A 20,259-nucleotide genomic window follows, 5' to 3' on the forward strand; every position below is an offset into this window, starting at 1 on the left:
ATAACCAACATCTGTTATGAAGAGGTCTGTAATAATGAGGGTAGACTGTAATTGTTTTAGATATTCTATCGTCCTTCTCATCTTGGTGGTCATGGAACATTTTACATTTTCTGCAGGCTTCCCCTCTCTCAGGATATGCACGTGAGTTTAAGTGGATACCAAAACAAACTCTTTGGCAAAGTGTCCACTTGAATTAAAAGTGACCACTATCTGTGGTGCTGGCTCGAAGGGCCGAATGGCCTACTCCTGTACCTATTGTCTAAAGTACAATTTGCACCCAGTTTGCTAATTAAATCGTAAATGGCAGGAGACGAATTCAAAGGCTTTATCCAGATAAGGCGAGGAGGTGTACGAGGTAATAAAGAGCTGTCATCAAGAGTGTTGCAGTGCTAATTTTTTAGGTGCCGGAGCTGTCACTGGTGCCGGAGCGGCCACTGTTAAATTCCCTGCTGGTTAAAATTCCCCGCTGGTTAAAATTCCCCGCTGTTTATTTTGGCTTTTTTTTACAGAGGTGCTGGAGCGCCGCTCCGGTGAACTCCGGTGAACTCTGGTGAGCTCCGGCAGCACTGTACCCCCGGTCATCAATGACAGGGCAGCTGATTTATATCATTCACATTTTTAACAGGGGAGTGTCCAATTGCTATTCATGGTCATGTGCAAAAGGCAACAAGACACCTGTTTTAGGCTATGGCCCTTTGTGTCTCATCTTTGTCTGGCTGCTGTGTAATGGTTTGAAGTTTAAAAAAAAAGAAAAAATCATTAACTTGGGTGTCTATGTCCATTGCGATGTTCCACACTGCATTGAAAACATCAGCAGGTTTTTAACTGGAAGAATGTGGGCATCAGGTGGGCATTGGAAGCAGACAATATCAACCCATCTGAGCGTGAATACCTATTTTAACTCCATAAGCTCATTGGCATTCTGCCAGGCAGATGCTCATCTTATGCAGGTGTAAGGAGGCTGTTGCTAGCCTTGAACAAGTCAGTATTTTGGGGTCAGCCCCAACACGAAGATAATCCTAGGAGTTAGTTGAAAAACAAAGGGTTATTTCAGTCTCCATGAACAGATGAGAGTCTGAAATAAATAGTTGGGACACTTGGGCATTTGTTCAGAGTACTGCTCACCTTTAAAAGGCTACTTGCTGTGTTGCACTGCCATTGTGGATGCTTGATTTTCATGCGATCCTGGAGAGCCATTGTTGAACGCAGCATGATAATTACATGTGGTCGGAGACAAATGTTGGAGTGCACTGTGCAGCTAAAGCACACAGACTGGTTTGATCGTGGATAGTCCTACCTGATCACCATCATTGTTACCTTCTCTGAGCTAACAATGAGCTATTTCGCATTTCACCTATGTGAAATAGATTCATATTTAACCCATTTAAAGTGAATGGGTTTGAGAGGCTCATTGGTTAAAGGCACCAATCAGGCATGCCTGGGCTTTAATTATATAATAATCTAATATTGTTTGGCTTTAAAAACACAGGTCATTTGATATTAACATCAACAAACCTGTGCATCTTCAAACGTGTACCTCCCGGGATCCTTGACATTCTGGCTGGTGATCTCGTACGAATGGGAATCCAGGTTGATAGCGCTCGGTGCCCCGGAAGCAAGAAATTCTTGCCAGGTTTCCTGAACCTTGTCTGGAACTTCTTGAAGTGGACGCTTCTTCAAATCTTCTGCAGCTAACCAAAATCTGATGGTTGAAGGAACATACGGTAAACTCTTGTTATTATAGACCCCTTTATAACCCCTTTATAACCGATTTTAACTCAGGCTACTAGTTACCATAGTTACAAGACCACAATAAATTGCAGCGAATTGTGGACGCAGCCCAGACCATCACACAAACCAACCTCCCTTCCATTGACTCCATTTATACCTCACGCTGCCTCGGCAAGGCCAGCAGCATAATCAAGGATGGGTCACACCCTGGCCACTCCCTCTTCTCCCCTCCCCCAGGCAAAAGGTATAGAAGTGTTAAAACGCACACCTCCAGATTCAGGGACAGTTTCTTCCCAGCTGTCATCGGGCAACTGAATCATCCTACCACAACCAGAGCGCAGTGCTGAACTACTATCTATTTCTTTGGTGACCCTTGGACGATCCTTGTTCAGACTTTGCTGGCTTTACCTTGCACTAATCGTTATTGCCTTATCATGTATCCACATCGCTGGAATTTAGAAGATTGAGGGGGGATCTTATAGAAACTTACAACATTCTTAAGGGGTTGGACAGGCTAGATGCAGGAAGATTGTTCCTGATGTTGGGGAAGTCCAGAACAAGGGGTCACAGTTTAAGGATAAGGGGGAAGTCTTTTAGGACCGAGATGAGAAAGTTTTTTTTCACACAGAGAATGGTGAATCTGTGGAATTCTCTGCCACAGAAGGTAGTTGAGGCCAGTTCATTGGCTATATTTAAGAGGGAGTTAGATGTGGCCCTTGTGGCTAAAGGGATCAGGGGGTGTGGAGAGAAGGCAGGTACAGGATACTGAGTTGGATGATCAGCCATGATCATATTGAATGGCGGTGCAGGCTCGAAGGGCCGAATGGCCTACTCCTGCACCTATTTTCTATGTTTCTATGTTACTGTAAATGGCTTGATGGTAATCATGTATTGTCTTTCTGCTGACTGGTTAGCATGCAACAAAAGCTTTTCACTGTACCTCGGTTACACGTGACAATAAACTAAACTGATAAACTGACTGTGGAGGCTGTTGAAATTGGAGGGCCGTCGAAGAGCCATTGGACACCATTCCCCCATGGTCAGTTATAATGAAGGTTTACTGGAAAGGGAATGAAACAGAACTCAAAAACATATATAATTTAAAGGAATTAATTTTTAATGGATGAATACTGTCATTGTTCCAATCTACTGAAGGCCAAATGATCTGTCAATGAATAAATATTCTTGTTGACTGGATTGGATATTTGCCTCAATGCCGAACAGATGTAGTATTGGTGGTATCCAAAAATAACAGCTAGATCAGATTCATAAATATTCCAGAATATTGGGATTCCAGAAAATTATGTTACATTTTATTGTGAAATATTTAGGTACCTATCGTCTGCATTCCCAAACAACGGTGCTGAATTTTCAAGGATATCCGCTGAATTTCAGTCATCCATGAAATGGCCTACATTTTTTACACCCCAAAAGGTCAACCCTCTCTCACAAAAAAAAGTAATGTAAAAGTTGTATATTTTTGGAAAAGTTTGTCCATGCATCACTGCAATGCTGAGAAGAATGAGAATTAAAACTGGTTGACTCCTATCTTCTAACCTTCCTTTCCATTCACTGTCATTCCTGTTCTTCCATTCTGATTGCTGCTTCTTGAAAATTCCAGTCAACCCTAATTCCAAGTACATATATCAATTCACTTTGTCTTCCATCATGAACTCATAACCCTCTCTGTTCTCACTACTTGCCAACCTCAAACACTCTCGCCATTCTTTGCATACCCTCCCAGTTTGACTTCAGTATCCTCATATTCCCTTCCTCTTACCCTCCCATGCTCTTCTTTGTTGTAATTTGTTCCTAGCCCCACCACACAGGAATCAGTTTCTATCTTTCCTGATGGAATAGAAATGGAACTCTCATTTGGGGACAAAGACCTTTCATTTGATCAGTTCTCACGAAGAGTTTCCGACCTGTAAAGTAAACTTTGTTTCCCTTCTCAAAGGGTGGCCTGACGTGCTAAATATTTCCAGAATTTTCTAGTTTTATTTTAGATTTCCGGCACACGCAGTTTTAATTTTATTTTGACTTTATCTTTCTGCGCCTTCAGACAAATGATTCTTTTCTACTGCTTCAAAATTATTTCACTTTTTTCCTTAAAGTTTTCTGCTGTGGCTTTATATGCGAGAACACTTGGGTAGTTTAGTGGCTAATAGACAGGTCTAGTCTAATGTAATGTGCACATTAGCAAGAAGAATGGTTATTTCAAATAGGCTCTTGGGACTGCAGAATAAGCGTTAATCAATAGTGCAGGCAATCAAACAGATGGCTGATCTGTAATCGATCATTTTGCATCCTCAAAGAAGTGGAATTAGAGGCGTGCAAATAAAACTTGTAACGTCTGATCAAATAGACTTTTGTATGTTAAATACAAGCTGGTTAAATATTAAGGGAAGGAAGGATTGTCTTAAGTAATGGTGAGGACAGATGCAGTATTGCAATTTTCTACATTGGGCAATTGCCAGGAATTCTCTATCCACAACCAAGTAGCAGAAATGTTCACAGCTAAAGAAGAACATACTTGGGCGAATATATAATATTATTTTTTAAATTTACAGCAATCAAGTGTAAATTATTAAGAACTGAAGCTTAAAAATGTGCAGAAGTACAGCAATCGGAAGGCTAAACTGCTATTTATGGTGGAAAGGGTGCAGAGAAGATTTACGAGGGTGTGGCCAGGACTTTAAGGCCTGAGCTATAGGGAGAGGATAAGGAGGCTCGGACTTTATTCCTTAAGAGCACAAGAGGATGAGAGGGTGATCTTTTAAAAGGGTATAAGATCACGAGAGGAATAGATTGTGTAAATGCACAGTCTTTTTACCCAGTGTAGTGGAATCAAGAACAAGAGAATACAGTTTTAAGGTGAAGGGGGGGGGGGGGGGGGGGGGAGATTTAATAGGAACTTGAGAAGCATCTTTTTTACACAAAGGGTTTTTACACAAAGGAACGATCTGCCAAAGGAGGTAGTTGAGGCACGTACTATCACAACATTTAAGAAACATTTAAACAGGTACATAGATAGGATGGATTTAGAAAGATATGGACCAAACGCAGGCAGGTGGAACTAGTGTAGAAGAGCATTTTGATCGGTGTGGGCAAGTTGGGTTGAAAGGCCTGTTTCCACACTATATGGCTCTATGACTCTAATGGTCAACTCAATAAAATCACATAGGTTGTTGGTGGTGAGTTTGTTTTTGCCTGCTGATTCAGACCAATCAAGCCAGTAATATGCCATCTTCAGAGTTCCCTGCAACCAAGTATCAAGAATTTTCATGGCTAAGACTGCTCCAGCAGCTTCCTTCAATGACCCAGATTGAATGTGAATTGTTATCAGTGCCTGGACTACCACAGTTCATATTGGCTCAGGTAATAGACCGATGACCCACTGAGTATGTCTTCCTGCTCTACACTCTTTGCCTATGTTCCTTTGTCCATGTGCTCACTTCTAATTGTTCCCATTCATTCATTGACCAGATAATCTTATTAAGTTTATCCCCATGGTCATCAGTTTTACCCTCTCCGAGACTTCTCCTCTCTCCCACCCTGACTGCAGTTTGACAACTTTCTCTTGTTTCTTTCCTAGTTCCGAAGAAAGGTCTTTGGCTTGAAACATTAATTCTGTTTCTCTTCCCACAGATGTGGCCTAACCCACTGAGTATTTTCCCCGGCATATAGAAACAACGAACTGCAGATGCTGTTTTGCAAAGGAAAGACAATAAAACACTGGAGTAACTCAGTAACTCAGCATCCCTGGAGAACATGGATAGGTGGCATTTTGGGTAGGAACCCTTCTTCAGACTACAAACCTACCCTTCCCACCACATTCTGTTTTTACTTTAGATTTCCAGCATCTCATGGCATCATAGAGTTGTGCAGTATGGAAACAGCCCTTTGGCCCACGTTGTCCATGCCGACCAGGTTGGCATACTGGGCTAGTCCCATTTGCTTGCTTTAGGTCCATAACTCTCTAAACCCTTCACATCCATATATCTGTCTAAATGTCCCTTAAAAGTTATAATTGCATCTGCTTCTATAGCTTCCTATGGCAGGTTATTCCAGAAAAAGTCTACCTTCTGAGTGAGAGGTTTCCTGCAGACTCGACACGGTGGAGCAGCAGTGAAGTTGCTGTCTTACAGCGCCAGAGACCCGGGTTTGATCCTGACTATGGATGGTGTCTGCATGGAGTTTGCACGTTCTTCCTGTGACCACGTGGGTTTTCTCTGGGTGCTCCAGTTTCCTCTAACATCCCAAAGACGTGCAGGTTTTTAGGTTAATTGGCCTCTGTAAATTGTCCCCAGACTGTAGAATAGAACTTAGTATGGGTGATCATTTGTGGCCTCGGTGGCCGAAGGGCCTGTTTCCACACTGTGTCTCCAAACTAAACTAAACTAAACATCACTCTTAAATACCTCTATGTCACCTCAAGCCTGTTCCCTTTAGTTTTAGAACGCTCTGCCCTGGGAAAAGGACTTTATCCATTCCCCTCATGATCCTGCACGCCTCAGCAATGCCAAACCTCAGCCTCCATGCCCCAAAATTGTCCCAGCCTATTCAACCTCTGAACGATGAGGGGGGACCTCATTGAAGCTTACAAAATAGTGAACGGCCTGGATAAAGTGGATGTGGAGAGCATGTTTCCACTAGTGGGAGAGTCTAGGACCAGAGGCCATAACCTCAGAGTTAAAGGACGTACCTTTAGGAAGGAGATGAGGAAGAATTTCTTGAGTCAGAAAGTGGTGAGTTTGTGGAATTCATTGCCATAGAAGGCTGTGGAGGCCAAGTCAATTAATATTTTTAAGGCAGAGATAGATAGATTCTTGATTCGTACAAGTGTCAGGGGTTATGGGGAGAAGGTAGGAGAATGGGGTTAAGAGGGAAAGATAGATCAGCCATGATTGAATTGCAGCATAGACTTGATGGCCGAATTCTGCTCCTATCACTTATGAGCACGAACATATGAATACTTCCTTTAACAAGCCGGCAAAGGCCGGGTAGCATCCTGGTTAGTCTCTGCTGCACCCATTCCAACTTAATGACATGCTTCCCATGGCTTGGCAACCAGAACTACATGCAGATTTGTACAAGCATTGTCTCACAATGCTCAATGCCCTTCCTAATGAAGGCAGGCAGGCCTGTCAAATGCCTTGTTCACCACACTGTCCACCTGACTAGCCACTTTTGGGGAACCACGCCCAGATTAGTCTCTTCTAGCACACTCACCAAGGCTCTACCATTTACTGTATAGACCCTGCCCTGGTTTGACAACTAAAATGCAACACCTCACACTTGTCAGAGTTAAATCCATCCCATGGTTGCCACTCTTTCTTATTGTAAACTTATATATCCTTCCTTACTGTCTATTATACTACCAATTTTGGTGTCATCCGCAAATGTATTAACAATGTAAATCATACTGTTGTCAAAATTGTAAATGTACACAACACCAGTTGACATGAGCTCTGAACCCTGCAGCAATCCACTGGTCACAGGCCTCCAATTAAAATAAAACCTCCACAACTAAACTTTGACTCCTTCTCCAAGCTCACCAATTTTGAATCCAATTTGCCAGCTTACCTTGGATTCCATGCCCTCTAAGTTTCCAGACTACGCTACCATACAAGACTTTGTCAAAGGTCTTGCTAAAGTCCAAACAGACAACGCTCACTGTTTTGCCCTCATCGATCTTCTTGCTGACCTCTTCAAAAATCTCTATCAGATTCTTAAGACACAATTTCCGATACACAGTCATGCTGGCTATTCCAAATCAGTCTGTGCCTATCCAAATGCTGGTAAATCTTACCCCTAGGGATCCCCTCTGACATACATCCCACCGCTGATGTCAGGCTCACTGGCAGTAGTTCTCATGCTTGTCTTTGCTGACCTTCTTAAATAAACGTACAATGTCTGCAGATTTTTCTTAAATGATTTTCAATTTCTGAGCCAACTTGTTTTGGCTTTCCATCACAGGACGGTTCATCTTGGAAGACACTTCATGCCAGAATTTGCAATATTTGTCCTCAAAGATGAATGTTAATCGCTAGTGATTCCTCTTTCACAAACTCAGGTGCAAACTAAGGTTGAATGTGCACAACTTTCCATTGAGCATGCCAGCATCTTCCCAACCTTCACATCACTCAAACTTATCACCCAGATTGGGGCTGTGAACACCTGTTGAATAGAAATGCAACATTTCCATTCAGGGACTTCTGCAACCTATTGCTCACCAAGCTATTGATCATCCAAAATGTAATTCTTCACGATGCCACACTTTCCAAATCCATTTGGCCAGGGTAGAGTCACTTTCTTACCTTGGAGAATTCCACTGAGTTAAACAGCCAATGTTTCCAACTTCGATATTTAAGAACAAACACCCGACATATTGCATGTCAGAGATTGTTGGTTTAATGCCATGTGCTGTGAAATATTGCCTATGAATAATTGGTTTAAGATTGACTGAGTGCACCTTTACTTCAAATCTTCACAGATGGTTGCAAAGGTTGTTATTTTTATTTTATAAATCTGGCATGAATTCAAACATATATCCAAATTATGAGGGGAATGTGTTAATCCTCCAAGTGCCATCCAGTCTGTCACATCTGTGCCTTTGAAAGAATTATGGTTATTGATAATCAACCTCCAATTCAAGCGCTTTTGGTTCTTACGCAAGTATTAATTATAGAAGATAGACACAAAGTGCTGGAGTAACTCAGTGGGTCAGACAGCATCTCTGGAGAAAAACGAAGGGTGACGTTTCAAGTCAGGACATTTCTTCAGACTCAGTCCCGACCAGATACGTCACCCATTCGTTTTCTCCAGAGATGCCGCCTAACCCGCTGAGTTACTCTAGCGCCTTTTGCCTATATTTGGTATATACCAGCACCTGCAGTTACTTTCTACACATATTAATTATAGAATATTTATTATGAAAACATTTCCATCTTGGTTCTCTCTGTTTTCCTTGTCCATGTCCAGCAACCATCTACATTCTGCAACAAAGGTGAAATAAAATCAAAGTGGGCGTCAAACAAAACAACATTCCCTCTATTTTCCAACAACTTGCCTGGGCAATGCACTACATTTGTAGAATTTGTTATCCCAGTACACAATCACTCAGGTTATACAGCACAATAATTGGTTTCATGGAGACACAAGGAACTGCAGATGATGGAACCTTGAGTAAAAGACAAAGTCCTGGAGGTAACTCAGCAGGTCAGGCAGCATCTCTGGTGGACATGGATAGGCGATGTTTCGGTCATGACCTTTCTTCAGACTGATTGAAGTTGGGAGGATGAAACTGGAAAAGAGGTGGGAACGGGAGAAAGCAGTACAAGCTACAATTAGTCCAAAGAATGGTACTGATCCAAAATTTCGCCTACCCATTCCCTCTCCAGATGTTGCCTGTCCTGTTGAGTTACTCCAGCACTTTGTGTTGGACACAAATTGGCTTTTGTGCCCAGCAAGTTGATGTGTTTATTCTCTACTTGAACCTCCTACCACCCTCTGCCAGTGTAGCCTTTTATACACTTATCCAACTTTCTTTATACACTTCAATCACTCTCCATAGAGCAAAGTTCTCTTTTAAATATTCCTTATCTAGGATGTGAGTATTCTTGTCAGTGTGCCAGCATTTATGTCCATCACTGACTGTCTTTGAGAAGCTGGTGGTGAGCTGCTTTCTTGAACCACTACAGAGCTTCTGATCAAGGTCTTGCTGTTGGGGACAGAGTACCAGGAATGAAGATCCAGTTACGATGAAGAAATGGTAACGTATTTCCAAGTTAGGATGGTGTGCAACTTGGTGGAAGCAATGAATGTTTAGGGTACTGGATGGATGCCAGTCACATATGCTGCTCTGTCCTCGTTAATTCTATGATTCAACGTTTCAATTTAATGATACATTTATGTCACAAGTGCCAAAGTACAGTGAAATGCTTTATTTCTGCATACAATCCTGTAAAACCGTACAGCAGACCCCGCCCCGCGTTGGCAGTGCACGAAGAGTCACCACATCTTACCTTCTTGCGGCAGTGAACTAGGTCTGCCGCTGTACGTGGCCGTAAGCGGCATGCCAGCGGTCCCCCTACCTTCCCAGTGGCCCCTCGTCAGGTCCCCCTTCACTCTCGACTCCACACTGCACCACTATGTTTCGACGGCCCTCCACGCTCTCGGCGGCCCCTCACCAGGTCCCCCTATGCACTTGGACCCCCCCCCCCCCCAGGTTGCTGTTGACAGCCTTCCTCACTCTTGACATCGCGGCCCCCCCCCAATGCTCTCAGTGGCCACCCATCAGGTCCCCCTATGCCCTCAGCGTCCCTCCTCACTCTCAACATCGCGGGTCCCTCCTCGCTCTTGGCGACCCGCCTGCTAGGTCGTTGATCTTATTGAGTACTGTGCAGCTGCAATCATCCAGGCCAGAAGACATTCATCCATCATGCTGCAGACTTACACCGTGTTAATGATGGAAAGACTTTGAAGGTCAGGAAACTTCTTGTAGGGTATGCAGTCACTGATAGCCACTATATTAACGTGGCTGGTCCAGTTGAGCTTCTGATCTATGGTGTCTTCCAAGATGCTGATGGTAAGCCCACTGAATACCAGAGCGCGATGGCAAGACTCTGTCTCTGGGGAGGTCGGCACTGGCTGAAACTTCTGTGGCATAAATATCTACTTGCTACTTTTCAACCCACGTCTTTTTGTCAGTTCTCAGCTATTTCTTGATATCACGTGAAATGAATCAAACCTCTATGTTGGCTGACCTCTATGATCTCAGGAGGAATCATAGATGGATCATCCACTTGAGTATTCCAGCTGAGCAAGGTTTCAAATGCTTCAGCCTTGTTCTCCCTGTTCTCACAGAGGACAGGAATATTCTTAGACCACCTTTATTCCCCATTCAATTTAATTGACTATCAACATTCAGCATTTGACCTGACCTGCTGGTCCAGCAGAGACACACCTCAAATCCCACATTCTCGATATTTCTCTGCTTAAGAGGTGTCTCCCGAATTTCTGATTACTTTCGGAATATCTATTTTAATAAATTCTAGTTTTTTGGTTTCTTTGATAAATGGAAAAACTCTCTGTCTACTCGATCAAAATCCTTCCTAATTTTATATAAGAAAATAACTGCAGATGCTGGTACAAATCAAAGGTATTTATTCACAAAATGCTGGAGTAACTCAGCAGGTCAGGCAGCATCTCGGGAGAGAAGGAATGGGTGACGTTTTGGGTCAAGACCCTTCTTCAGACTAATTTTATAGATGCCTATTGGATCACCTCTGAGCTTTTATCTCTTAAGTAAGCATACAATATGTATAACCTAAGTAAGTATAACCTCAAACCTCTGGTCTATGCTATAATTTTGTATCCAAAATTATATACATAGTATTGTAAATGTGTAGGAAAGAACGGCAGGTGCTAGTTTAAACCGAAGATAGACACAAAAAGCTGGAGTAACACAATGAGTCAGACTGCATCTCTGAAGAAAAGGAATAGGTGACATTTTGGGTCGAGACCTTTATTCAGTCTGACACCCTTTCTCCAGAGATACTGTCTAACCCGCTGAGTTACTCCAGTTTTTTGTGTCTATCATCATATTGTAAATGTGACTTATTTCAAGTGGTTCAATACAAGATGAGCATATTCTTTGCTACTTTACGGTTCTCCCCCCCCCAGAAATAAATCCCAATGCTTGTTTGGTTTTTGTAAAGCACTATACTAGTGCTTTAGAAGCACAATCTTCACTGGCTTGTATTTTGAGATCTCATTTTGATTTTCCATGCAATATCCTTCTAATTACTTTCTGATGAATAAAAAATTATTCCCTCACACTTATCAATGCTGAAGTGCATTCCGCCATTCATTGAGTGTCTTTACAACTTTTCACAAATAATTTGTTGAATTCCTTCCCAGTATTAAGACACGTTTTCAATTTGTGTCATGTAGAAATTGTGTTTTGGCTTCAACGTTCTGAATCATTAATATAAATAATGAACAACGGTTGTCCCAGCATTGAATGTTGGGAATTCCATTAGCTAGCAATCCCCAGTTGAAAAGCTGCTCTTTATTCATATCCTCCGTTTTGTTTTGTTTTGACTCTACCTGCTATTATGCTATGACTCCCTGGTTATATTAAGTGGCTCAGTTTGCCATGATAGCATCTAGAATTCATACAAACTCCCTCACATCCTTCTGCCACTACCTCAGCTACCATAATACTATCTTCCCTTCGACCTCGTGTAATCACTTTGATTCACTTTAAACATTTTGCCTCAATCGCTCCTTGTTCTGACTGTTCTCTGGGTTGAAAAAAGTTTCTTCTAATTTATATTGATGACCTCCATTTAGTGGAAACACTCATTATATCTATGTAGATCAAAACTATCATGGTTTTGCAGACTAAGGTTTCCCTTCAGTCTTCCCTTGTCATGTAGAATGAGATTCATTATTTATCTCCTCACCTTAAAGGCATAACCTTGATGCCTGGCATCATTCTTGCAATTTGATACTTCATACCTTCCATTAGCTAAATCTGTAAAAACAGCAATGTCATGTATGGGGCTGAATTGCTTAATTCTGCTCCCTTATCTTATAGATTATCTGATTCCAAATCTGATTCGACCTAGGTTTAATTCAAATTGCTCATTTCACTTCCAGACCTATATCCAACCAGAACTCAAAATTAATGTTGAGCGTGTTTTATTTATTAAGACTTTATGGTGGCAAAACTTGAGTAACTTACATTCTCCAGATACTTGGGATCCCTGAGCTCCTTTGTGTTGTTTTAATTCTAAATATTCAGCAAAAGCCTTCTTACCAATAAGGTTTTGATTCCAAAACACATCTTGTACTTTAAATTGAGATCAACATGTCACCGAACAGTCAACTTTTTGATGGCAGTAACTTAACCCATAATCTGTCAGCAATACTGACTTAGTTCTCAGTAGAAAATGCCTATCAATGGGACCATTTGCAATGGGAAAATGAAGAGCAATGATGTTTGGTGCAAATGGCAAATGTTGCTTGGGTGGCAGTAAGGTTTACTGTGTTTGTTGATAGGGACAAGAAACACACAGTGTTTCCATTCTTGCAGCAAATAGCACAGGTTGGCATCGAATAAAGAGCTTTCAGAAACTGCTAAATGATCAGTCCATCTGCAGAGTGAACCTCTGCTGATACCATCAGGAAAGCAATTGGTTGAAATTTCCATTGATGTTCACTAATGGAAGTGACAACCTTTGATCATGGAATGCATTTAGTTACATCAAGGCCCTGGTTTAAAATTTGTTATCATTAAATATCCTGGCGTCAACTCTTATTTGTTAAAGTAATAGACAAAAATAAATGAGCAATTATTAAATAATTGTACAGTTCATGGATCTGCATTAACTCAATTGCTAATAAAGATAGATCAGTAGATACATGCTTCATACATTAAGTGGTAGTTCTTTGATTCCATTACTATATCAATTATAATATTAGAAGCAAAAGTTAAGCCATTATGGCAAGATATAATACAGATACAACAAAGTGTAAAGAAACTGGAGAAGCTAAAGCCGAGGAGAACTTTTTTTTCTCAGATGGTTCAAATATTTATTACGGTAATCTTGGACACTTTTGTAAAGAAATTTACACAGTGATGGTGCATAAGTTCATAAGTTATAGGAGTAGAATTAGGTCATTCAGCCCATCGAGTCTATTCCTCCATTTAATCATGGCTGATCCATTTTTCCCCTCAATCCCATTCTCCTGCCTTCTCCCCATAACCCCTGTCCCCTGTACTAATCAAGAATCTATCAACCTCCGCCTAAAAAATATCTATTGACGTGGCCTCCACAGCTTTCTGTGGCAATGAATTCTGCAGATTCATTACCCTCTGACCAAAGAAATTCCTCCTCATCCCCTTTCCAAAAGTACGTCCTTTTATTCTGAGGCTATGGCCTCTGGTCCTAGACTCACCCACTAATGGAAACATCCTTTCCCCATTCCATTCTATCCAATTCTTTCAGTATTCAGTAAGTTTCAATGAGGTCTCCCCTCATCCTTCTAAACTTCAGCGAGCACACATCAAATGCTCATCATATGTTAACCCAGTCTTCCCTGGGATCATTCTCATAAACCATAAAAAGTCTACATCCTTTATTCCCACTACAAAAATGCAAGACTAAACACTTTGCTATGCTGTATTCTATCTGATATTTCTCTGCCCACTCTCACTACCTGTCCAAGTCATTCTGCACAGTCTCTGCTTTCTCTATACTACCTGCCCCTCCACCTATCTTCATATAATTTGCAAACTTGGCCACAAAGCCTTCAATTCCCTCATCCAAATAATTGATGTACAACGTAAAGAGTAGCGGCCCCAGCACCAACCCCTGCGAAACACCACTAGCCTTGCAGCCAAGCAGAAACAGCCCCCTTTATTGCCACTCTGCCTTCTGCCATCCAGCCAACCTACTATCCATGCTAATATCTTTCCTCTGATACCATCTTCTTTAGTAGTCTCACGTGTGGCACCTTATCAAAGGCCTTGTGAAAATCCAGGTAAACCACATTCTCTGACTCTCCTTTATCTATCCTGCTAGTTATTTCCCCAAAGAATTCGAGGTTCGTCGGGCAAGATCTCCCTGTCACAAAATCATTCTGACCGGCCTATTTTATCATGAGATTCTAAGTACTCAGAAACTTCACCCTTTATAATGGATTCTGAAATCTTACCTACCACTGAAGTCGGCCAACCAACCTATACTTTCCAATCTTCTACTTCACTTCCTGCTTGAACAGCAAAGTAATATTTGTTATTTTCCAATCGTCTGGAAACTCTCCCGACACTAGTGATTCTTGAAAGATCACTACTAATGCCTCCACAATCTTTACAACCACTTCATTCAGAACCCTGGGGTGCAGAAAAGTTATTCAATTCTTCTGCCATTTCTTTATGCTCAATTATCACTTCTCCTGCATAATTTTCCAGTGGTCCAATGTACAGTCTTGCCTTTTTCTTACTCATTATATATCTGAAGAAACTTTTGCTTTCCTCTTTTATATTATTGGCTTGCTTACTTTCATATTTCATCCTTTTTCCCCATATTGGCCTTTTAGTTGCCTTCTGTTGCTTTTTAAAGCTTCCCAATCCTCTAGTTTCCACTAATCTTTGCAATATTATATGCCTTCTCTTTTAGTTTTATGCTGTCTTTAACTACCCTTGTCAGCCACGATTGCCTCATTCTCTCCCTAGAATCATCCTTCCTCTTTAGAATTAAAGGATGCCTTTTCCCTGGTAGGCTCCACTATAAGCTGCACTTAGTGGTGCAGTTAGGAGAGTTTCTGATTCACAGTTTTGAAGTCCTGGGTTCAATTACAAAAACAATTGCAGGTGATCGTGGCTTCCTCCCACATCCCAAAAACGTGTGAATTGGTAGGTTATTTGACCACTGTAAGTTGCTCCAAGTGCATTAGTGAATTATGGGGGCTGATGGTATGGACGGGAATGGGAGGAGAATAAAATGGGATTTGTACAGATTTTATACAAATGGGTGCTTGATGTTCTCCGTGGGCTAAAGGGTCTGTTTCCATGCTTTAAGACTTTTGTTCACTGAACTATGTAACTTCCATCTGTTGCAGTTTAGTGAGACCTCTGTGATGGGAAATTCCAAAACATGATTTGAAAGTCTTTGATTTGTGCACTCTGCCAATGCACATTTTAGGCTTAGGTACAATGCTCAGAAGGAACAGCCAAGGAGAGTAAGGAGCATTGAAAACAATAGAAGACAGAAGGCCATAGTATAGAATGATCAGTTCTGATCAGTGATAAAAAGGGACAAAAAAAACCCTCATGGAAGTATAGAAGCACAGAAAGTGCTGGAGTAACTGAACAGGTCAGGCAGCATCTTGGAGAATGTGAAGAAGGGTCTCGACCCGAAACATCACCCATTCCTTCTCTCCCGAGATGCTGCCTGACCTGCTGAGTTACTCCAGCATTTTGTGAATAAATCAATTTGTACCAGCATCTGCAGTTATTTTCTTATAGCATCTTGGAGAACATGGATAGGTCCCAACCCAAATCATCACCTTCATCAGACTGCTGGCAGTGATTCAAATTCAAACTAATCCAGAATTAAAAGAAAAGATTGGAGCAAAGTACTATAATAATCATGGTGGACCTTAATGTTTGTCAACTGGGTAAATCAAAATTGGCAGAAGCCTGGAGGTTGTTTTCATAGTATGCATTGACCAATTTCAGGGAGCAATATATCAAAGAAACAACTGGAAAGCAAGCTATTTTCGACATCTAATGCTACTAGATGAGGTAATTGGCTATCTCATAGTAAGGCAGCCTTGCATGCTGTTCTGTAGAGACACAAATCAGTTGGAAACTAGACTCTTAATCTTACAGTCTATTACATGTATTTGACAATGAGCTGGCCAGGGAAGATTGTGCAATAGGTGAAAACTATTCCCAGTAAGTAAATCCTGACAAACATTTAACGATACACTTCTCAGTTCTCAACAAACATACACTTCATTGATCAATAACGTTGATTGTCGTCATTGTATATTTGGAATAAACACTTCAATGATCTATCTGTGGCTAATAATGAAGAAAGGATTTATAACATTGTCAAAAAGAATTATATTGCTGAGGGTTGGGCGTAGGAAAGGAAACGTGTAGAAAAGTAAATGTGCATCTCATTGTGATGGGTGAAATTATAATGGAGAAAAATGAATGGGAAAAATGTGAAGTTATGTTAATTGTATACTCTGCAGAAGACAATGCATGTAATGGAAATTGAGGGGACCCAAGGGTCTTATGGCAGTGGGGTATGTAAAGTTATTAGAAAGTATGAGAGGCCACCAAAGGCTTCAAAATCTTTAGGACTTGACTGTCTGACTCTAGGTTTCTAAAACATACCCCTGCAGCAATATTGAGTTTGCCTTCTGTCCCAAAACGTCACCTCTCCTTGTTTTCCGGAGATGCTGCCTGAACATGCCGAGGTACTCCAGCACTATGTGTCTTTCTGTAAACCAGCATCTGCAGTTTCTTGTGTCTATGTGAATGCAACACCAACGATCTTCCAAAATGTCAGCGTAATCCCCCCACCATTCAAAACAAAAAAAGGAAAAAGAACCTGACATCGGTTGTCATGAAAATGCTAAAATCCATTGTCAAGACTTGGGAACAAAGCATGCAGAAAATCATACGTTTGGCCAGAATCTGCATGCATTTATCAAAAAGAAAATTTTGTAGGTCAGATTTAGTGAAGATTTCATGGATGATTACGCTACCTCAGATTCTCGGAGCTAAACTCAGACTCGAGGAACTTCAGAAATTGTTCGCGTCCTGCAGGATCCTTGAGCACTTCATCGAAGGAGAATCCCCACCTCCTCACACGCTGCTGGCTCGGCTCTTTGCTTCAGGGACAGGAGAAAGAAGAGAGCAACGTTTTAACAAAAACATCTCATGCATACTGTTTCCAATAATTCATTCAAAACAAATAAGTAATGAGGGTGCATTTAGATAGAACCATCTCTCACTTTTCATAACGCTATTCAGGTAAAATGACTTGCCAACAGATTTTCCAAAAAACGATTCCACAACTTGGACAAGTCCTATGTTCAGGTGATCAGTGGTCATCCATTACCATTCCACAACAATACTGCTTAGAGTCATAGAGTCATTCAGCCATACGGCCCAACTTGCCCACACTGACCAAAATGTCCCATCTGCACTATCCCACCTGCCTGCATTTGGCCCATATCCCTCTAAACCTGTCTAATTTATGTGCCTGTCTAAATGTTTCTTAAACGTTGCAATAGTACCTGCTTGTTATAAACAAATTATTTAATGATGTTTAATGAAACATATAGAATATGCTCAGCACATTGATAAGACTATGAACAAAATAAAAGGTTACTGCCTTTGTAATTCCATGAGACACAATACAAAAGGGCTCCATTAGAGACTCAACCTTTCTCTAATGAATCCTGAGTTTTGTTGTAGCTCCTATGGGCAGAAGCCAAATAGAAAGCATCACCTAATTACCTCAAACCCAAAACTCCCCATCACTAATGTTGCCACTCCCCAAGTGCCGCAGTTCACAGGTTACTTGACTTGTTCCCCCTCACCCCCAGGCGGAGGAGATTAATTTAATGTTGCCTCATGTTCGGCATTGTATGCCGAAGGGCCTATTCTGTGCTGAACTGTTCTATGCTCTATGTTCTGAGTTGGCAATCAGACCATTGCTACCATATCTACAAATGACAGGTAGTAATTGGTATAGAATTTCAATGAGTACAGATGGCACAAAATTTGATAACATAAACAGTGAGGAGTAAAGGAATAAAAATTGCAAAGACATGCCCAGAAATGTTCTTGGATTTGCACACAAAGGTAGTTTTGAGCAGATCAGATCACAGTGGCAATCAATTTTGAGTTGATTAGAGACTGTCAGGAAAAAGACCCCAAGCACATTTCCAGAGCAACTACACTCCAAACTCACCCAGTTGACTGTGCCTGAACCCCTCTGTCAGTGGATCATCAACTTCCTGACAGACAGGAAGCAGCATGTGAGGCTGGGAAAGTACATCTCGGACCTGCAGACCCTCAGCATAGGAGCACCGCAAGGCTGCGTACTCTCCCCTTTCCTATACTCTCTCTACACCAACGACTGCACCTCCACAGATTCCTCTGTCAAGCTTCTCAAGTTTGCGTATGACACAACCCTGATTGGACTGATCCAGGATGGGGAGGAATCTGCCTACAGACAGGAAGTGACACAGCTGGCATCCTGGTGCCTTCGTAACAACCTGGAGCTCAGTGCTCTTAAGACAGTGGAACTGATTGTAGACTTTAGGAGAGCTCCCCCTCCCCTCCCCCCACTCACCATCAACAACACCACAGTCACATCTGTGGAGTCATTTGTTTTTGTAAAGCGCTTTGATCATGTGATAAGGCGCTATATAAAATAAATGGATTATTATTATTATTATTATTTAAGTTCCTTGGAACCATCATCTCCAAGGACCTTAAATGGGTGGGCCACCATCGACTCCGCAGTCAAAAAGGCCCAACAGAGGATGTACTTCCTGAGGCAACTGAGGTAATGGTGTATTCTTGATGTTTTAATATTTTATGCTTTATTCTTAATTGTTTACTGTATATTCGTGTTGATACTTGCGAGCGGAGCACCAAGGCACATTCCTTGTATGTGTACATACTTGGCCAATAAACTTATTCATTCATTCATTCATTCATTCATTCATTCATTCATTCATTCATTCATTCATTCATTATTAGTGCACATCTCATCCAACAAGTCATTTAGTCATTCAGGTTTATTTCCCCATTTACTGAGAGGAAGTAGCTGTTTATGGTCCTCCCTGATATGTTAATGATCCAAAGAAAAGAGTGTCGGGCAACGCTCATAAGACCTACAGTGCAGACTGGACTTTGAAAATTGAGCCAAAAATCCAGTGCCCCTTGCATGCAGGTTCAGTAGACTATTTATGCACACTTTGCTAATCGTGGATTGTGATTGGATATGGCAATATTTTACTGGACTGTAGGTAAGAAAAGAATTTCACTGTGCATTTGCTCATGTGACAATAAAAGCACCATTGAACCACTGAAACCACACCACAATGCAGCAGAGAGCTGGATTACAGTGTTCCCACCTTGACTTCAGTGTTTTGCCCACAGCTTCTGCACGAATCAGTTTTCAGTGCTGCATTTCACTCACAAGCATCACTGATGACTTCTCCGTCCTTGGAGCAGAGTGCTGTGGTCATTGGCCCCTCAATGAGCCACTACCTCTTGGTACCTTGGGACCACTCGTACCCATGGTTGGAGGACAGGATAAGATCAACAAATGTGTGGGATGTTTCTGGACATGTGGAATCATTGCGCATCCATTATCCCGCTCGTCTATTTCTTCTCAGCCCCATGGTGGCCTTTTATACTGCTGTACTGTGGCTGTTGTGGAAGAGTGCTCTTGAAGAATTAACTCACTTCCCCGCCACTGATGCTGCTATAACACAGCAGCTGCAAGCTCTGCAGACATCTGGCATCAGGAAACGGGCAGTAAAAGGTTTGTACAATTCAGGGTGTAAACCACCCCTTGTGACTTTTTCCCACCAATTTTGAAGCTCACCCAACTGGGCTCCTATCCAGCCCCACCTAGAATGGGTGAACTCCAACTTCCTAGCGATAGACTGATGAAATCGGCCGGCACATTACAGATTAAATGTGACGCATCTCGGGAAGAAGAGTGTGGAAAATATAAAATTAAAATTAAATATAAAATTAAACAACCATCATCTTGAGCTTAATTTTAATATTGAATATAGGGTTGGTTTTACATTGTGAGTTTCTACCAAGTATGCATCTTTAATCTCTGCTTCAGTCTTCAAGAACTGATGAAAAGATTGTTGAATCCTGAACTGCACCCCATAATAGATCTCAGGGATGGTGCACCTCATCAACCCATTTAGTCCCACAATCCCTTTCTAAGACTCACT

At 41.6% G+C, this 20,259-nt stretch overlaps 1 protein-coding gene across 4 annotated transcripts in view; it reads right to left on the bottom strand.

The window, feature by feature from the left end:
- Positions 1–20,259, bottom strand: part of LOC144597219 (regulator of G-protein signaling 6) — a 354,481-nt gene that overhangs the window by 16,370 nt on the left and 317,852 nt on the right. For all 4 annotated transcript variants that reach the window (XM_078406237.1, XM_078406238.1, XM_078406235.1 and 1 more), the window contains exons 14-15: positions 17,029–17,154; positions 1,516–1,702 (exon numbers count right to left, since the gene is read on the bottom strand). In XM_078406237.1, the coding sequence (XP_078262363.1) occupies positions 1,516–1,702; positions 17,029–17,154 (313 nt within the window). The remainder of the gene's footprint in view (positions 1–1,515; positions 1,703–17,028; positions 17,155–20,259) is intronic.

Source organism: Rhinoraja longicauda, chromosome 10 (assembly GCF_053455715.1).
Source record: "Rhinoraja longicauda isolate Sanriku21f chromosome 10, sRhiLon1.1, whole genome shotgun sequence".
Classification (NCBI taxonomy): domain Eukaryota; kingdom Metazoa; phylum Chordata; class Chondrichthyes; order Rajiformes; family Arhynchobatidae; genus Rhinoraja; species Rhinoraja longicauda.